The sequence below is a fragment of the Acyrthosiphon pisum genome, chromosome A1, assembly GCF_005508785.2.
Source record: "Acyrthosiphon pisum isolate AL4f chromosome A1, pea_aphid_22Mar2018_4r6ur, whole genome shotgun sequence".
NCBI lineage: Eukaryota > Metazoa > Arthropoda > Insecta > Hemiptera > Aphididae > Acyrthosiphon > Acyrthosiphon pisum.
In genome coordinates this window covers 126028339-126050130 of record NC_042494.1, presented here as the reverse complement: position 1 = coordinate 126050130, position 21792 = coordinate 126028339, and the positions used below count along the sequence as shown (strand labels likewise).

At 32.5% G+C, this 21792-nt stretch overlaps 1 protein-coding gene across 2 annotated transcripts in view; it reads left to right on the top strand.

Moving 5' to 3' along the window:
• The first annotated feature begins 2380 nt into the window (after window positions 1–2380).
• Window positions 2381–21792, top strand: part of LOC100163146 (tyrosine-protein kinase transmembrane receptor Ror) — a 93310-nt gene continuing 73898 nt past the window's right edge. For both annotated transcript variants that reach the window (XM_029488259.1, XM_029488258.1), the window contains exon 1: window positions 2381–2802. In XM_029488259.1, coding sequence (XP_029344119.1) covers window positions 2667–2802 — 136 coding nt within the window. In that variant the 5' untranslated portion in view covers window positions 2381–2666. The remainder of the gene's footprint in view (window positions 2803–21792) is intronic.

Genomic DNA, 21792 nt, shown 5'->3' with positions numbered 1-21792 from the left:
GTGGGAAATCGATTTCAAGTAGACTTTATGAAAAATTCAAATCTGCTTACAGAATTCTTATCACTTCATTAGATCAAATGGTATGTTTGGCAAAAAACACGTCTAAAATACTATGTCACGCGTGTGTTAGACAAAAACAGAAAATCGCGATATCGAATCCCTTTAAGTCAAACAGTCTATTTTATAGAATATTTTGAAATTTCATTATTCGTTTCGAGTTAAGTTGATCCAGTCGTAAAAACCTTTTAAATTCTAAAAGTATAAACTTTTTAAACATATTTTATGAGAATTTTTTCATGGAAACTTGTTAAAATCCAACCCTTTTTTTAAAAGGTTATTACTTTTCAAATTAATGAGTTTTCCTTCAAAAAGATTTGAAATTTTATTCGAACAAAAGTTATTTAATTTTTTAGGTCTTCTTGTTACTCGTCCTATACCCATTCAATTTTATAGCAGTAGTTTAAGGTTAAGTCAGTATATGCATAAAAACGATATTTGTATCCTCAAAATTATCGAAAAAGTTAAATTTGTTATTTAAGTTGTATTTTTAGTCTCGAGCTACTCAGAATTTATAATATAGTGTAGGGTAATTTACTAGGCTTAAAATATTATGTTTAGTGGACACTAAATTACGTGGTTCGCGGAGGGATGCCTAATGGGATTTCTGTTATCCTCGCCCCCCATTATTGTCTGTATTATATACACATTCAAATTAATTGTATTATAACTAACGTTTTACTGTTTCGTCGGAGGTTTTGACTATCGCGTGTATACAAATAGTCTACTGGCAAGTGTTAACTTCTGTAACCTGCTGCTGCAGTCACACTGATAAAACGATCTCGGTTTCGATTGTCCTAGGAAACGCTACAACACAGCGTGTTGGTTCGTATCGTGTTATTTGTCGAAAACAATCTACGATACGACATTGTACAATCGCATAGTATAGTTGCGGTATAACCCGCAGCTTCGCAGTGCAGCCATAAGTCAGGGGGATGTTGTTGAAACACCCCTTGGCCGTATTTTTACAAAATACGTGTCTTCTTACTATATATGCTTCAGATTTCTACTAAAATATAATATATTGTAATATATCTACAAGTCCTATTTCTTATTTTATGTATTATTAATATGAAGATTGAATACTATAATAAGTTCTATAATACTATATTATTATGGTGGAGTGTATGCGTGAACCCCTCTCAAGGCTCAAGTTATATTTAAATAAAAAATTAAAACAGCCCTCTAAAAAAATTCTCGTTACGCGTTTGTGTATAAATATAAAAAATATAAAAAAAAAATATCCGGTAACCACAAGCACTTCATAACAATAATATATAATGCACGCGACACATCATATTATACACCAAGAAAAACAAAACATCAAGACGTGTACATCACCCTCTTCTAACTGCTGTGTGTTTTTAGTCGTGCACAGCATGCAGCAGTGTCATTCGTGTTGTCTCTCGCGTCCTATCATAGTATCAATATATAATATATACATATAACATATAGCCATATAGGTATAGCGCTCCGCGGGCGAATAGGATAATATAAGCTCTAAGGTTGTTTATTAGTTTATTTAAATATACACCGCACACGCATATATTATGTATATACGTGGATAAAGAACACACGTTTAATTTGTTATTTATATTATTATTTATTTATTTTTCGAGTCCAGACGACGGACGGTCAAACTCACAAATCACATTCCGGCTCGTAAATCTATCGTCCGGGACAAGCGATAAAAATGACAACGGAATAATAATAACGATAATAATCATGTGACGTTGTTACTACATTATAAACCCGGGCTGGAGGGTAAGGAAAAAAAATCAAAACGTTAGATCTCGACATTTCGACCATCTTACAAAATATAATACTATTCAATACCCACAATGCATACGCGTCATTTACTTATAATATTGTGGTGGATAAAAACGGTAGGACGTCCAAAGAAAGGGGGAAAAGACATGCGCACACCGAAATCAAAACCCAAAAACCACCGAACTCTGCAGCGCACAAACACATTAGTCACGTGTACAATAATATAATAATTTATATTATTACAATAATATTGTGAGTAAATATTATGATTTATAGTAATTTATTATTCCGAATAGTGCGTATACCACCGTATGTACAACCTCTACACCTATATGATAACATTTTATACCAAAATATTATATAGTTGTATACAGTAAAAATGCTAAGGACGAACGTATTTCCGTGCAGTGTCACGTGTCGTGTTTATTATAGGTGTATAATATATATGTATTGAAAAACGAGTAGTCGCCACGCGCCGGGGGGGAGGTTTAACGTAGAGGCGGTGTTAAGGGGGGGGGCGACCCTTCGTCCGCCGCGTCGCGCGGTCACCGTCTCAGTCGTAATCGCGCGCGGCATGGTCGCGGTCGTACGTTGTTTGTTCCGCGTCGGGTCGCGCGACGTCGTCTCGTCCGGTCGTTCGGTCTCCGAAACCGACTAAGAGTGTTGATATTCCGTGATATCGGAAATACCTCGCGATTATTTTTACGCTTTCCGTAACATTACCGTAATACTCTACACCAAACTGTTAATAATAATAATAACGACAAAAACAACAATTGTTGTTGTTGTCACCTATATAAGACAAGACCCGCGAGTGCGTTCCAATCGGTTTTCGCGGGATGATGTTTCGCAGCAGGTGGACAGCGGTAATGCTGCTGGTGGCGGTACTCTTCCTGTCCTCCAACAGCCAATTGTGGACTCCAGTTACGGGGTCCAACACGTTCATAGACCAAAACACCAACTTAGCCGAAGACTGTAAGTAATTATTGTGATTCTTTTTTTCTCAATAATTTTATGTTATAATTTTATATTTTATCACATCAAAAAGCTAACCCTTTCAATAAGGGTTGTGACGAGTATTATTTATATTCTATATACATACAGTGTTTATACTATACTATGCGTATTAATATTAAAAGTGAGTATTTTGAACGTTGCGGTTATCGGGAGTTTAGGTAGGTATGTAGATGGCAACAGGAACATAATTAAGATAAACACTACTTACAGTATTATAGTATATAAATGTACCTCTATTATGTGTGTATAGTTTAATGCTCGACGCAAACGACGAATGAACCGATCTTCGAGGATATATTTTATATAATAATATTGGTATATGGTTGGTATTGAAATTTGTAATAGAGATATCTATAATAGTTCAGCAGATATGGTGTTCGACGTGTTCGTTACATTATTTTATACGTGTGTTTTAAACATTATTTTACTCAAAACAGTATAAATGATATCGAAATTCGAAAAATCTATTTGGATATGTCAATATGTCAACGCTAATCCTCGACTAATGGTCCATGATTTTCACAGAATTACAAAATTGAAATTCCAATATCATATTATGTAATGCAACAAATATATTTTATTAGTTTTTAGAATTTTCTATGAAATCACACTAGTAGTTTCCTCCAAGAATTTAGATCTGATATGGATAAAATGATAGTTTCTCAAAGATTCAAGAAATTAAGAATCAAGATAGTTCCATGTTAGTGTTATTAATATTATTTGAAATTCATTATGTAAAACTGTATTAAAATCACAAAACCAAATAAATCAACTAGGTAGGTATATACAATATAATACATAATACATATAATATATAAATGTGCATTGTGTATTACCATTGAGTATATATTGTACAATACAATATAATATGCTCAATGGTATATTGGTATTAGATTTTTAAATTCCTACACAATTTTAAATTTTTATCGTTTCGAAAATGATTTTTTTGATGACTACCCGGAGAACTACAAGAGTTCATTATTTTTTGTGATATCGATATTTTAAATAACAGTAGTTTCAACTGTACTCTGTATAATCTATATAATATAATATTAACATAATTTATTCCAGTTTTAAATATAATATACGTAAATATTATGTATATTCTGAACTCGTAAAATTTCCTTGTCGTGATATCTTTTATAACTTTAATCGCATTCTAAAAATGTAGTATTATACATTTAATTTCATTTAGCAAAAAGTTTTATAAAAATAAGCGTTTGAATACAATTTACCTGAATTTGGGATTTTTAATGGAAAATAAAATATTTGAATACATATTATTAACAATATATTATAATGTAAATGGATTCGTCTGTATAATAAATAATAAGGTAGAGCCAATGAAAGTATAATATATTATAATGCTATAACAATATACATACCTAGGTAGTAGGTATTATACTCAAAATCAATTTAGTTTTACTCGTATTGCGTATATCAATTGCAAAAAAAATCTTTACAAATATAAATAATATTCAAGCTTATATATATATTATAGTTAAATATTATGTATAATTTATAAAATACATAAAATAATATTTTAATTAAAGTAGAATTTAAATATCAGTGATCTGATTTTAACATAAAGATAGTCGTTTAATTGTCGTATCATATTAATAATTTATTATTTTATCATTTTTTTAAATGAAGGTTTCCAATGCAATTATCAAATGTATAGGTGCAATTTTAATATTTTATGGTTTTATGCAATAGGTAATCTGGTGATGCAATAAGTTTAATGTGTTTTCTCAATGAAATAACATCATTGTCTTAGTCTCTGAAATATTAGAATTTTATTTTAATCGTTTATTACGGCTTAACACATTTAAAAATGAATATAATTAACTATTGTGTATAACTGTATAAGTAAACGAGTTACATGTATAAAAACAATATTCAAAGACTTGTAAAAATTGAGTTGCAATAGTAACTTGGTACCTACTACCTACACAATGAGAAATGACAAAGTTAAAAGACGAAATCCGATACTGACGTCTGACATAATGCAAATAAACAAAAAAAAAGATAATTAATGTTTGTTGATGAAAGTGACTGATGAAATGTGACTAGGATTATCTATACAGTCATGCCTCATGAGTGTATATAATAATTCATTAGAATCCTTTGTAACCTAATCAACCAATGTATTTCATGCATTTTTGGGAGTCTATTAATACATTTAAAAAAATGTTTGTATATTTTATGTATTTATCTAATTTTTATATGGTTTTATACATTTTAGTTTGAAGTATTGGTAGGTAGGTACTATTATGTTTTAATTTTAATGTAAAAATAATGAACTAATTTGTTTTTGATTTTAATTTTACTGAACACCACACGATAAACCGTTTTTAAAAATTTTTCTCTTAAATTAGTGCTTTTAACAGTAATAATTATAACGTTATTTTTTTGTAATAACATTTTACATTTTACACTTAAAATATTTTATATTTACCTATATGAATAAATTATATTTTAGATTCTGGTACTCGTTTTTATCTACAAATTATCTATAGAGTTGTTGTTTTGATAGAAGTAAAAGAAATATAATAGATCTTATTTTTTTAAAAATTAAATTTTAGAAATTGTGTAACGAAAATAATATCGAGTGTCGCGCAATATTATTAAATTAAAATGATATTGTGTCATTCTATATGGTTATTAATTATTATGTATTTCTTTATGTAATATTATCAAATATTATCAAACTAAGTATAATTAACCATGTTTACATTTTTAATAATATGAACTAGGTAATAAAAATTCAATATTATTTAAATTATCTATAAATCAAAGTACCATTAATAGTAAGGGATGTAAATTATGAGGATAAAATAATATGAATACAGAATGTAATCAATGTCGTGATATTTTTATTTCGACAATTACGAACTTAAATAAATGCATTATTTTGCTATTTTGCTTTTTCGAACGACGTACAACTAGGGATTTTGTTTTTTCAATTTAATAATAATTATTAGCAGCCAACACATAATCTGCGCTGTTCGTCCATTAAGGTCCGTTGAATTTAATTTAATTTCGTGATTCCAAAGAATAGCTGAATAACGGGATTTGACTGGATGGGGACACTGAGGGCTCTGCGCGTTATTGGTTTACGGATATAAAGACGTCCCGGTAGATGCGACGAGAGGACGGAAAACGACGGTGGAAATTATTGCTTTTGACGTCGGTCTAGGGTACTGGATGAATTTTTCCAGTACACAACAACGTCAGTCTTGTCATTTGCAGACGGCCCTTATATTATAACGTTTATTATTTTTATTTTATAAACGTTATCATAAATCCCACTACAAAAGTATTTCACGGCTCATAAAAAAAATACGTAAAAAATGCAATACCCTGCGTACTATAAATATTGACTAGCGGTGCACATTATAATAATGACGTGGTTGTTTCTAATTTTTTACGGTTTCTCCAAACAGTATATCCATATAAAAGAAATTATAATATATACCGCGTCATAACATTATCCTCATTTTAGCTCTCTATTTTTACCAAAACGTTAAAACAGTCAACAATGGTTACATTCCATTTTTTTGTTTTCAAAATAAAAAAGGGACCCTATATTTCGTCCCTTCTCATATACCCAATAAAATATGTCAAGTCATTGGCATCATTAACAGGGATCTTTATGGGGATTTGATAGTTTACGACATATCGTTAGTCGTATATTGTGTAATGTGTATATACGTTATTATAAGGCTAACTGGTGCTCCGCGGGGAGCCGCGTTAAGACAATATTATGAATTCCAAAACCTTTAGTTCGTATGGTACCCGTTGCCGAAACTGTTACAAAACAATAGGTTTCCGTACACATGTAAGACTAAGTAAACAATTTGTCTTGTAAAATATAGGACCATCAAGGACCTGATTTTGTTTATAAGTGAACAATAAAACAAACATACATTTTTATTTGACGTACAACACGGTGTATATATTATATTGAGTATAATTTACAAAATACTTTGTTTTTATTTAAAAAGTATACAAAAAATGACTTTAATATAAAAATTATAAAATATTATTATACCTACACCTCAATACAAATAATATAGGTACTTGTTCTTAGCATACTGCGATGCTTGAAATATTAGCTTAGTTAAGAGTAGGATAATATTGTTATTATACTTTTGTAATATTAAATTGATTCTAAATATTAATTAGTTTTTTATTTTATATAGCTTGCATTATTAATTCCTTTCAAATTAAAGTATTTATAATAATTATGAATATCTGATGGCTTTAAAATTCTAAATTAGTTCATAAACTAATTAAGAATACTTAACTTGATGTTTTTATTTTACCCGCAATCTTTTTTTTAATTAAACATAGGTACTTACGTAAACATTTAATACTCTTTTCAATATACCTATAAATTAATTAATACATTTCAATCATAAACTGATTATTTAAATATAACACATTACATAATAATGTATGATATGTAAGTACCTACCTATTCATACCTTTTGACGGTTCGACTGTTTTTGTTTCGTTACATTTGATAGGTACTATTTAAAAATTAATTTTTTTACGTCAATATAGAATCAATCAACTATCTCCAGAATACTGATTTTAAAAACTAATATTTTTAAGAAAACTTTTTGTACTTTAACAAAGTAAAATATCCGGTAATATATTAAAAGAAAACTTTTATATGTTGTGTAAAACTTGTTTAACTAAAACTACATTTCTTACTTTAAATTTGGCATCTAATATCTATTGTTTGTATTAAAAAAAATAAGAAAGTTTTCCTTTTCATAGCCACTATGTTTTATAATTTATAATGATTCCTAATAAAACATTGTTGTGTTGGTTGGATATAGTTTAAAGTACATTAAACCATACCTACATTTTAATAGGGAAGACAGATTATTGATTATTGTCGTCTAAATTTTAAACATATTAGTTTATTGGATGATAAAATAGTTAACAGTTAGTAACTTGTATAATTGTATATACCTGTGACGTTTAATTTTTAGATTTTTTTTATAAAATACTTTTACAGTGATATGTCTCAAGAAGTTGTCTTACAACATATTAAGAAGTGACAACTTAATTACAATCATTGCATGTCACAAAAACCAGAAATAACCTTGAGTTGATATATACTTTGTACGTTTTTAACAGCTCGTTTAGATCGCGAAGAATCCCGTTAAATGTCATTTTAAATTTTGAGTACATAACAACCATATGGCCACTTATTGAAAAATAAGATTAATGGTCCGAGTAATTTTATCAACATAATAAAATAATTATAATTTGTTTACCGTCTTTTGACAAATAATTTCTTCACCAAGTAGGTACGGATTTTTTTTAGTTTATTATTCCAAGTGGTCATTGACTGTAGAGATAGAACAATATTTGTTTATTAATTTTTTTTTTGTAAAAACTTAATGCAGACTGCAATAATATTAATATTATTTTAATAATGCCCTACATAATACATTCAAACAAGCAAGTCAATTGTTGTGTTAATATAATATATTATAGTAACAACGAAATAGTTTATCATTATTTTACTTACCATGTCACATGTGATTGAAGATATATAACACATATATACGAGTATAATCATAGCTATCGATGTGTTAAATCGTTATTATTATAGTTGTACCCAATACCCATATATTATACACGTCTGTTATTTACGATGACAGCGCTTCGGCAACCTGACCACTGAAAAAATTATTGCTTGACCGTCAACTCCGGGATTACCAACCCTTTGGTATGTACACCCGTTACTAAATGGTCAACGATGAGTCCTTCAAACTATATAGTTTACTCTGTATACAGTTTTTACTTTACTACAATTTATACCCTCCAATTCAAGGTTTTTCAGTCGGCTGAGCTGCAGGATGATTGATGGAGTTTTAATTCGGCGTAAACGCACTTGTTGCCCTGTTACAGCAGCCCTCTCCGCATGTGCGTTAACGTTATATTATAGCATTATATACAGTATACACCCCTTTTTGTGTGGCACATAAACTGAACACACGCGTGTTATCCGGACTGTGCAGGGGTTTCCAAAACTGTGTACACGTATAGGGTGGTTGCGTGCACCGCGTGTATTTAAATAATGAATTTCTCGTCACTTACCTATATAACTAAAAAAAAAAAAATAATAATAAAAAAGAAAACCGTCGTGACAATTAGTGCGTATGAAAAAAAAATTAGAGGGGAGAAATTCGAATATATTATAATATTATATGTTTCATTGTTTTTACAACGTCGGCGAGCGGTCTTGTGAAATAAAAATCGTTCCAACGGAGGTGTTTATGGAGAAGGGTCGATTGTTCTAATTTTCAAACTGTTCAGAATTTCGATGCACACTTAACATTTAATAGAGCACCACAAGCCATTATGTCCCGACCTCTTTGTAGATCACATTTAATAGAAATCTACTGCGCGTTGTTTGTTCTACTCTGTATACGCATATATATATTATATATCTCGAATATAACGTGCGTATTATATGGTGTACAAAATCTATACACCGTCTCTCCTGTTTGTAAGTACTACAATATGTACGTCTCGTGTGCACCACCGCGTGTACCTATCCATATATTGCTACTTCGTGTAGATACACTGCGCTATACTCGAGGTAATTGTTGAATCAAGTTTATATATTAAGGTTTTCGTGCCGAATTCTCGTGCAGTATTAACACACGTTTATATCTAGTTTATTAAAGTACAGTTGTAATGTAAGTACGTACACAGGTATATTATTATTATTTGGGTTTGTTGAATTATATATAATATATATTGTCACGCTCTCACGCGAATACGTCAATCTCGTGTCGTAAATATATACGATTATATTATGTACATATAGGTACGAATTCAAACGTCATAATTAAATTCATTTTGAAACTTTATAATATAACATAACATATATAATATTATACTATACGATAGTATATTATATTGTTATACAATACGTCTCGTCACCCCGATATTACAACGATAGAGTATTTTTCTTCTCTTTTTTTTTTTATGTGTGAAGTTTGTGGTGAGAAACACATTTTGGTTTTGAATTCAATAAAAAATAATAAATAATAGTTGACGTAAACACTTTTATATAGTTTTGTAAAATAACATGCGTATATACTGCTTCAGTACGTTCTATATAATATAGTGATGATTTGACGAAATAGGATTACAAACAATCGTTCGACTCGCGTGCTATATTAGATTAATTTCGTTTCAATAAATATAAAAATAAAATTCTATTGAACCGTCCTTGTTGACTATATGTATAGTTCAAAATTTGAATTCAAATGCGTATTGTACACTTCGGGAGAAGATTATTAACCAGCCATATTTGTTCCTATTCGCATTAACGCGTAACTCACTACTTATTTACCTACGCGGTGGCGAGTAAATCTCTAATCGAATACACACAACCCTCGCGGGTGTTTAACCTACGACACCTTAGCAGCACACGGGTCTTGCATATACTCAGTGACGCAGTCTCGCAAAGGTCGCGTACGCAGATACATCTTCGTGTACATATACGGTAAATAACGTGTACGAGTAAAAAGATTACTCCTTGCGCCCAATATGGCCGTCTATAAACTGTAACGAAATTCGTCCTGTAATCCTTTTATAAGTCCCTTCGCGGCGGTGACGAGGCACGGGGTGTAGAACTTTCGCCCCGCGGGCCGCATCGGTGCAGTGCGTGGAGTGTATCGCGTGTCAGACGAATCTCGTTACCAGCCGTAATTGCCGTTCGCCTTGGGTTTAGGTTTTAGGTAACTTCTTCGCGCTGCACCGTATAATAAAATCGATTCCGTCGGGACGCTGGTGGGGGGAAGATAGGGTGCGACGACGGTCTCGGGCCGCCGATCCTCGCTTTCGCGGGGCTGAGGAATCGCGGTGGGGAGGGCTATCGATCATATTCCATTCCCTCACCCCCTCCCCCTCAGAAAAGCTTTCCGAGTAGGGGACCGCCAGACGTTGATGGATCGTGTTGACGGACAAACGGCAGCGGTGGTGTGCGTTGGACTTTTCTTGTCCAAAACGCAACGCGAGGGAGGGATGCGGAGCGAAGAGCAATATCCCTGTCGCGTTTGACCGGGAATCGATCAATCTTGCGGTCGGGTAGAAGGAGAATTAATCAAGAACTTGCGTCCCGCGGGTTCTTGCTGCGGAGGTACAATTAGCGGCAAGCGATCGGACAATGGACCGTAAAAATAGAACAGTTGACAACGGATATCGAGAGGAAAAAAACCGAAAAAAGAAATATAGATAAATAATAATTCAAACGCGGTTGTCTCCGAAAAAATAAAAAGCACCGTTAAATGTACTCTGTTAGTGACATTCAATTACTACCGCACAGTAGTTTAGTAAATATAATATATTATACAATCTACATAAGCCTCATGTTGGTAAGTTTTGGTAAAATTTAACATCATCTAGAGCAGTGACGCAAAAGTTGCGTTACTTTTTATAGAACTGTATTATTATAGGTATCCTTTATAGTCTATAGAATTATACTAATCAATAAAAAGTCCTCATATCGTATATCATGTTTTTGTATACGGAGTCAACTATCGAGTAATGATAGTATAGGTTTACAAAAACCGTTGGTGCATATGATGTCGAACACCGTCGACTGAAGTTAGGTATACATATTTTTCTTCAAATTATATATTACTTATTTTACATAATAATTATATATCAAAATAAAAACTATCGAATTTCTTAAAATCATATTACTATACTTAGGTAAAGTATAATTAAGTACCTAACATGTTAATAACCGTTTATACGAGGAAGAATTTTATCATGCATTTAAAACATTTAAAACTTAACAAGTATATGCAGTCATTTATTATTAAAAAATCTTCAAAATATACACAAAACCGTGTAGGTATACATATATACGTAATATTATATTATTATATGTACATGTAACTTGTTCGCGAATAATCACTACATTTATTATAGGTACGTGTAGTATATAGCTTCAATAATATAAAAATTAACAAGTAATATTATAGTCGGCCCACAAACCGTAGACCAATCGTGTGTATTGCCTATTGAATAATGAATATTAACAAATAACGCAACCGGTTCTACTCGGGTTTTTATGTAGAACATTTCGAATTAATTTACTCACAACATAAAACTGTCTGAAGTTTAAATTCTAGGAACTTGTTTTGAATTTCATACTAAAATTATTTAACGTTTTTCTCTTTAATAATTTATTTTATATAAACATGTGTGTATAATATAATGTATTATTGTCATTTAATTAAGTTAAATATTTAAATATAATATGTAGTTATACCTACATATTATTTTTATCGTTTTTAAAAATTATTCAGTGTAAATAATAAACATTTAAAGAAAAAAAACATAGTAGTAGCCCTGCTCTTTCTTTCCATTGATTTCAAACCAAAATATTGTTAAGGTTATTTTGTTTACGACATTTGCGTTTTCGACCCTGCTGCAATACGAGAGATGCCGGCAATCATAGATTGCTCAACACGGCCATTACGGCTGTCAGAAAAAAGGCAAAACACGTTTCGGATTTGTTTTTTTCGTGACACGTCCGGACGAGAACGTCGCTGGACCGATTTATCGGTCTGATGGCCCTGACGATGGACGGGCAGGCGCGCGGTACTGGGACGTGTAACGTGTTACAATATATATATTCCCATCCCCTCGCAAGGCGCAAACACCCGAACGTGACATATTTCCCTGTGTTGTTTTCGTGTGGCCCGCGTGGAAGGGGACCAAAAAAAAAAAAAAATGGGGGAATGGAATAATTTCAGAAATAGAATCGACCCTCACGCGTTTCAGCTGTCAAACACTCGTCACTCGGTAATACCCTCCCACCATCGCGTCACCCCCGCGCTGCCATAGAGTTCTTGTGCATGACGTGTTCTATCGTTCTACCACCGCCGCCACCGTGGGGACTGCGTACAATTCCCTCGACAACGAATTTTAATTCAAATTCCATCGAAAAAAAAACCTTATAACTAAATTGACTCGTTCGACGAAAAATTTAATTAAGGACCGTTCAACTGGCGGTTGTCTAAACAATATGATTTTCGCGCGTTGTGTATGCGCGACGACTGACGAAGGGTGCAGAAGATAATCGCTCTGTAATTATAATTTGCACACTTCTCGTATCGCGGGCCCTCGACCAGAAGTAGTGTGCAGCGAGCCCTCGAAACGGCTGATGAAGGCTCTGAACGCACGGATCTCGAATGATTTTCCAGTAGCGCACTTCAAAAAGCAATTACGGGCCCAACAGAAGAGGTTAGGGAGAAAATAACATTTCACACGATCAAATATCTTTGTTTACAGTAGTTGTCCAATGGTTTTTATATATATATATATATTATGTACCTATTGTACCTATTAGACGCTAAAAAAACCGATTCCGACATCGTAGACCGTATTTGTGTTCTGCAGTCTCCCCCTTCGTCTTTGTATATATACATATAAAGGTACATTTACACACTCCAAAGTCACTCGAGAGCCCCGTAACAAGTTGTTTTCAGAGAGGCTTATTCAATCCTGTTGGAATCCAGTTTAACAATAATCGAGCACGCGTATTATTGTTGAGAAATTATGTGAAACATGGTATATTTTTTCTTTTTATACAAACGTTTAAACTTATATACCTATTATATAAGAATATATCGTGCGTGTATAATATAATGCGAACAATAAAAATTTTAAATTTTAAAAGTTTTACTGGAAATTAAAATGTTTACTGCAGTATGTCAGTCGGCCATAATATATAGGTAAGAAGTACACCAAATAATATGTTTATATTATGTGTTTTACATTACTATATGTATACTCGAAGCATCGGTAGGTATAATTACGTCATACGTCTATATAAATGAACAATGTGAAGTAGCTACAGAGAAGATATTATGAAGCTACGTTGGCTGACGAGGTGTATGTAGGGATGAAAACGGTATTTTGTGCAAATAAGCCGGATTTGAACTCGTATGCTATCCGTCACGTGGTGTAGCGGACGAACGTATAATATATAATAACGGAGACGGCGGCGAAAGGCTCAGCCATACTATAGGGCTAAAAGTGACAGTCATCCTTTCGCACTGCACGCGTCCCTCGGATCAATAAAACCCTTTTTATACTTCTATACTTCTATATTATTATTATTATACATATACCTAATATATAGCTTTACCAAACCCTGTTGGGTTGCATGCAGCTATATACACAGTCCCCACACACACACACGCGCGCAAGCGGGCGCGCAAATTGGTGTAAAAACGAATACTTTCCGTAAAAGTGCGCGGTGTAAGTGGGAGTGTGGGACGGGGATGGGGGAATGGTCTGTCGGCGGTAACATTGAATGACGGTTGGCGTGTGTGTGTTTGGTGGTAGATAAAGTTCGGTTAAAGTTTTATACTTTCTATTTTTCTGTGCCCCCACGCGCGCTGCTTTTAAGTCTTCGGCGACGCCGCCAATGATATGCCTCACACGTACCTCTATATATATAATAAGTTATCGGTGCCTGGTGTTTTATTTATAACGTCCCTCGAGGAGCGGGGCACTGCGGCTGTACCGATATTACGTATTTTCCACGACTTTCCTGCACACAGCCGCCCTCAGCGCTTCTCGTCCGGTCGCGAGCTGCAGATTCCTTTGATGTTTTTTTCCGGTCTGGATAACGTCGCCTCCGCCGCCGCCGCCGCTGACGCCGCGATCTTATATTATATACTCGCGACATCTCACATAATCGTTCGTCTCGCACCCCAACTCCGTTTCGATATACACAGACGTCGCACGTATTATGTAAAAAAATCGTATAAAATCTGTGCGCCCTTTGAAAATATATATTATTACGGCACACTGCGCGGCCGTGGCAGTGTTTTCAATCATTGTGTGCATTTCATTTCGGCAGCGCGTTACCACTGCGCCGTTTATATTTGTTACGTCGTTTGCATAGGGCTTCAACGTGTAATTTCGGTGAAGAAAATATGTAAACCGAAAGAAACCTCTCGTTATTTAGTTCAAACGACATTTATAATATCGCCTATAATATATATTATTATAATGGTTATATTATGGTTAATATCTTACTCAATATTTCCCGCAAATGGCGTTTACCCTGAAAGTACGCGCTGTATAATAATAATAATTGTATTCCTTTTGAAATTCCGGCAGTGGTGGCGTATATATATAGGTAACATAATACATAATGAATGGATAAATTGCCAATTATTTTATTCTCAAATTAGCGTTGGTGAAGTATTATGGGTGGGGGGGGGGGGTACCTAAGAACCGAGTATTTTATTTTTAATGTCGCGTACCAGTTGATTTAAGTGGCTTTTTGTGTACCAATTTATACACTGTGCACCTCTATAATTGACTGCGTATTGGCTGTAGATATTATATTAACAATACCACATTAAAATAACATGCAACACCTCAAAGTCGCGCTTCGTCGAGAGAAAATAAAAAAAATAGTTTCGTTTTTCGATCAATACATTAATATAAATACCAGAATAAATAATAAATTAAATACCGAATAACGAACGTTTAACCGTTAAATTGAAATCGTCGGAAAACCTTTCGAACTGCAGCAGTGCCTATGTAAAATATTGTCACATTATATTATGAATAATTATGATTATTGTTAATTATTATTCATTATATTCCCCGTCGAAGGACACGGCAAACATCATCTCCGCCGTGGCGGCGTGGCTGAGAGCATATTATATTATACAATTTACAAATTACATTATATATAATAATACACACCACCGAATATAATATAATTGTTCTCCAGTTGATTATTATAATCGAAATTCATTGTCGTTCGTAGTTGCAAATAAACCGATACACTCGTTTTCGGTCTGCTGCACGCGTATTTACAACGCGCAATCCCGCTGGTGGTGCATTATTATTATGAATATTGAGCGTGTTCGCTGCTAACTCTTATTCACCTCGATAAATCCGTTTATCGGATTATTACTTTTATTTTTTTTTTCTGTTGCCCCTCATTTATAGGAAGGTACACAGGTATTCCGAAAATACGAATAAAATTCCACTCGTCGGTCGATAATATTATAGGCTCGTTTTTATACCGTAACTCAAGTATTATAGGGTTATGTCGTTATGTAGTCGTATACGTTGGGGAATTATTCAGTTGATTAATATATTATATAGATAGTATAGGTATGTAGTCATATGGATATGTATATATTATGCCTATGCATATATTATATATTAATATTATTACTTATTAGGTAGGTACTATGAATATAATATTATGTAAGACGCGCGCTTACGGGGAAAACGTAGTTTTTCGATTTTAACGTTATTTGCGCCTGTGTAGTATAGAAAATGATGAGTTCCTTATAAATAAGTTTTTGTATATTTTTAACTATTATAATATTACGATTGAGTTGTAATTAGTTATCATTTTATCCTTATTTTACGTTTATTAATAATTTAAGTGCGTAATATTCAAGGGTACTAACGTGTTAAAAAGTTAAATAGTTAAGTTTCCATTAATTTAACTAACTTAACTTAATTGTTATTAAAAAATAAAATGAATTGTCATTAAAGTTATTATATTTTTTTTCACTGTTATTTTATTACATTTTAGTTCATTTCGTTTTTATGTCAAAAAATATTTTGTTTGATATGAATTGTTTTTTTTTATTAATGAAGAACAACTTCAATAAACTAGCACATGGATATGTAAATAGCTACTATATGTCTATATAGTACCTAACACTAACACTAATCAATAATCACCATATAGTTTTGAATTCGTAAAAAAAACTGCCTGCTTGTGTTTAAACAACAATTAAAAAAAATTGTGTATCAACTTTTAAGTTAACTAGGTTAACCAAAAATCAAATTAACATTTCTTATTATAATTCATATTAACTTAATTTAGCTGAGCTTAAAAAAATCATTAAGTTGTCCAGCTTTACTAATATTATTTTCTACAAATCTATTAAGTAATATATTGTGTTATACCAATCTAATACTAGTTTTTTTTGGAAAATTTCAATCCGGCGTTTCTTTATCCTATTGTATCCCTTCGGCTTACATAGACTATACAGTGTGTCAGTGCCGTATCTAGGTATTTTTGAGGGGAGGGGGGATATAAAAATTTGAATTAACATTCGGTATACACATAATATATTCATATTATTATATACATATTTGGTCTCCGGGGTGGGGGAATATGACCCCCATATCCTCCAGTAGATACGCCACTGCAGAGTGCATACTGTACAGCAGCCACTGCAGTTGGTGTATAAAGCCGTATCATTACATATATTATAACTGGATATAGTATTATGTATTATATTAAACATTATAATATTGACTTGAGTCTGGTAATAATAATATAGTAGCTCTGCAGCAATTCCTCGTCTTATTTATATTACTTCTGCGGCACTATATAGCGACACAAGGGACGCTGTTCGGATATAAATCGCCTCATCGCTATAAAACCTAAATAGAAATACGATCGCGTAAACCAGCAGCAGCTTATGATATCACTAGACGCGCGTATTTACACTTTGACGTATACAGCAAAATATATGCGCGCATTTGTCGTCGTTTGGATAGTTATAATCATCGTATCGGGCAGTAAATAATATAATATGTATTTAGGAGCGTCACACCGCTCTCAGGAAAATAATATATAAACAAGCGTGTATTTTTTAATTACGAGTTTATAGGTTTTTTTATTATTATTATTATTATTATTATTATTATTATTATTTACACTTGCGGCGTACTGCTCTGCTGCTGCGGTCGACTTGCAGTGTGTATAATGGAATCGATTTCGTTTCCGTATACTAGTGATATTTTTTTTCTTTCCATATACTAAAACAAACGTCTGGTTCATGTCATTTTTTCTGTTTTACGAGCAACATAAAAATGTGTTTTACATACACCACGAGGTTGCGGGACTTACATAAATAGCTCGAGTGGTGGTCTCCCCGATAGGCGCTATTTGAGACGTATTTTTGCCCGTTTATCCGAGGGCGATTGTACGCAAAAGTCACGGAAGATATGTATGTGTGCTTGTGTGTTCAATCGTAAAACAAACGACTGTACGCAGTGTGATGGTTGGCGTAAACCCAAGCAAAACGTGTGCCCCGAACGATTTATATTTATATGTTATATATGTATTGTGTATGTTGACAAAAGTGAATTATGCGCAAACGCCCGTTCACGTGTGAAAGCACCTGGAGCTAAATATTTATCGGTCTATACTATTTAAAACAAATATATATATTATGTATGTATATCGCGTTCTTCGGGTGTTTGAAACGAAATAGGTTTTGAGATATAAGACACTCATATAGGTATAATAGCCGTATAGGTGTAATCGTACTATATATAGCTACCTAAATAACATACGATATAATATATATGTCGGTTGAATTGTTTATACACGATGTCCTGAACAAACTATGTAGGTATATAATATACATCCCATACGCGTTGTGTTTGTGTTAAACACCGATGGTTACAGATTTAATAGAAACGTATTTATATATTATATATATACACTCGTGTATCGTATTTCGTAACATACAATACGTATATATACCAATATTTACAAACAAACTACCTACTTTCAACCGAAGATGCAGTGTTGAAAATGAGTTTGGTATAATATATCCAACCCGATACTACCTATATGGCTATATATACATGCATATTATACTGTATCTTTATGCACACAAGACATAACGTTTCCACAATATAACATTGTCGGTAGTTTAAAATAGTTTAAAGTAGGTACCCTATATACCTACCTAATATATAAATAGCAAAGCGGGTGCATCGTGTATACGTTTATCGAGTCTTCTTGTGGAATATTGTATGTATACTGTATATAATATAGGTATATAGTACTAGCTATAGGAGGTATCTGTGGGCATTGTGTTCCTACATATTATATAATGTATACCTAGTATAATATGTATAATAGTATACAATAATAAGTAAACAGTAGGTAATGCGATGTTCAGATAGTATATATAATAATATGATATACGCGTATATATTATATTGTAGGCACATAATAACTAAATGATACACGTAGCTTTGACTTTATACTGCATGGCATATAAAACCAAATTCTGTTTCAAACATCAATAAAATAATTCATAATTATTTATCCCTCATAAAAATACGCTGCATGTTGCATTGATGATTGATGAACACTTTGAGATATGTCGAGCGATATTAATTAAATTAGTATTTGAATGAAAATGTGCTTTATCACTTTGAAGTATATAGAGGCATAGAGCTTTTATCGTTGAGTACTTTCGTTTATTACGTTCATATAATATTATATAATACCAAATAATAATAGATCCACTATGAATATAGTATACACACAGGGTGATTTTTTTTACAGTTAAAGCACTGTCATTGTCTCGAGAAGTATAACGTTTTTAAAATTATATGTTCACATCAATTTTTTCTTACAAAACATAATTTCTGAAAAGCTAGTTACTATTTTTCCAGAATTTCTTTGTATACAAATCAAATTTGGAATGAATAGTTAATTAGTTATAAGTTCTTAAAAATGTGATGAGCTTGTTCCGCTTGTAACCAACACATACCAAAAAATTGAAATTCTAGGAAAAATATTCTGTTTCACTGTACAAAATTGTAAATGTATGCAGTCGTGCCAAAAAGTAAAAAATTTAAGAACTATAAAAATATTTGTTGTATAAGTATTGGCTTCAAAAATAAATAAAATATTTTCTTAAATGTTTATATTTTTTGGGTTAGTGCTGAGTGTTTTACTGTTAAAACAATCACTCGGTATATTTATATTATAAATTCCAATATACCTGCTGCTGTTACTTACGTTATGATATATATAATATGTATATATTTAATTCACGACGTATATAATGTATTATATATTATATATATAATAATCTCCGCATATTGTATATCACCAACGCCATATACAACTCTCCCAGTTGAAATGTACATTTTTAATTGGACACACGCCACGCGTACATATTACATATCTATAGGTACATTATACGTGTGTGGTGTGCAGTATTATGATTTATGAAAAGTGATTGAATTAAAACCCGGCTCAATAATCGTATTAAAATCTACTTGAAAGCATTTGTATGTATACAATATAATATAATAATGCATAATTACGTATGATAGATAGGTAGACAGATAGTATGTGATGAAAAATTCAGTATAAATTATTATACGATATAATAATGTGTCGTACTGTTGGGCCAGGGACGTCAAATAAAATCGAATGCCACGCGACGACGGTATAATATGTAGTTTTTATGTTATAATAATAAATACTATTTTGTTTGATCGCAAGTACATAATATATTAATAGGTAGTAAATATCATATTTGCTCGTCTGCAAAACACCGTTTTCGATTGTCCGGCCTGTTCACGCATTCGGTATAATATAATTTATACGTACCCAGCCCCCAACCCTCAAACTACCTTATATGATAATATGTATACAGTAATAGTCGGTTATACCTATGTAAATGTATATATGTGCGTGTACACGCGTAGATCGTTTTGACCGTATAACGATGTGGTTGGCTGTAGCGGTGGTGGTGGTAGTGGAATGCATAAATAATAACAATATGCGATGTACATCACGACAATATTATATAATATATAATATGACGAGATGACGGGAACGGACGAGTCATAAATATACACATTTTCCGGTCTGTTAAATGAAAATCGGCGTGTCCGTCGCCACCGCGTCTGTGCGTGTATATATAATAATATAGAGGTAGGTATTATACATATTATATACATATTATGGCGTGTAATAATTAAAACAGACAGTATTTATGTGATATATTAATATTACCATCATTATTATTATTATACATAAAGTGTCGACCGGTGAGAGCACACACACACACACACACAAGTCCACTGCTGCAGCTATAATAATATAGTAGTTGCTGCTACAGAGTGCTGAGTGCTGTTGAAGGCAGCAGCGGCGTCGTTGGGCAGACCGATAAAATTCGTGACGTGCGGTCGACGGTCGGTTTTCGGTAAATCGGCGTAACTAACGAGGAGGACGTGTGCCTTTATTTTACTGCTGTGTAAAAAATTATTTCGAGAGGATTGTACGATAAAATTTGATGTGTCTAGCCCGTTATAATATGTACGGTCCGTGTATGTATATTATTATATAATAAGCGGGGGTATTGTTGCTGCAGGATCGAAACAGAAACAACAAGAAAGGACTGATAAAAATTCCAGTGTTTAATTTAATATAATAATACATAGGTATTTTTGATAGCTATACCTACATGCGGTAAATTATCGCGGTACATACGCGGTATGCGTTTTACTGAATTTTTAATCGTGTCCCGGGGTGCACTCCTGTAGTTCGATCGGTGTCTGATTGCCAGCTGCAAGAGTGTAATAGTATATAATATTCATTTAAGGACGATAGCGACACGATATTTTGTTCCTTGTACCCTAAATATAATAATATACAGTGGTTAATGCGCGTACATCATGGTAGCATTATGACGTTGTGGTGACCCGAAACCCGCAGCCATTCAAAAATCTATTATTTTACCTACCTATATTATAATACCGTTCGAAGAAATATAATAATAATGATGGTAGATCCTTTTTGCAAAATTGCAAATGAAATACTTACCGCGTAAAACGCATAAGAATGATTGAACTCTGTCCCCGGAATTTAATCCATATTATATATCTTTATTACGTATATAATAATAATATAATATAATATACCATAGCTGCGTATTACCAGACTTCGGTAAAAATTAATCTATCTTTCTATCATTTTCCGTTTTGCTACAGTTGAAATGTAAAATATAAACCTTTATGAACAAAATTTATTACAATAATTAATTTTATGATTTTCCACATCTTCATTGTAGA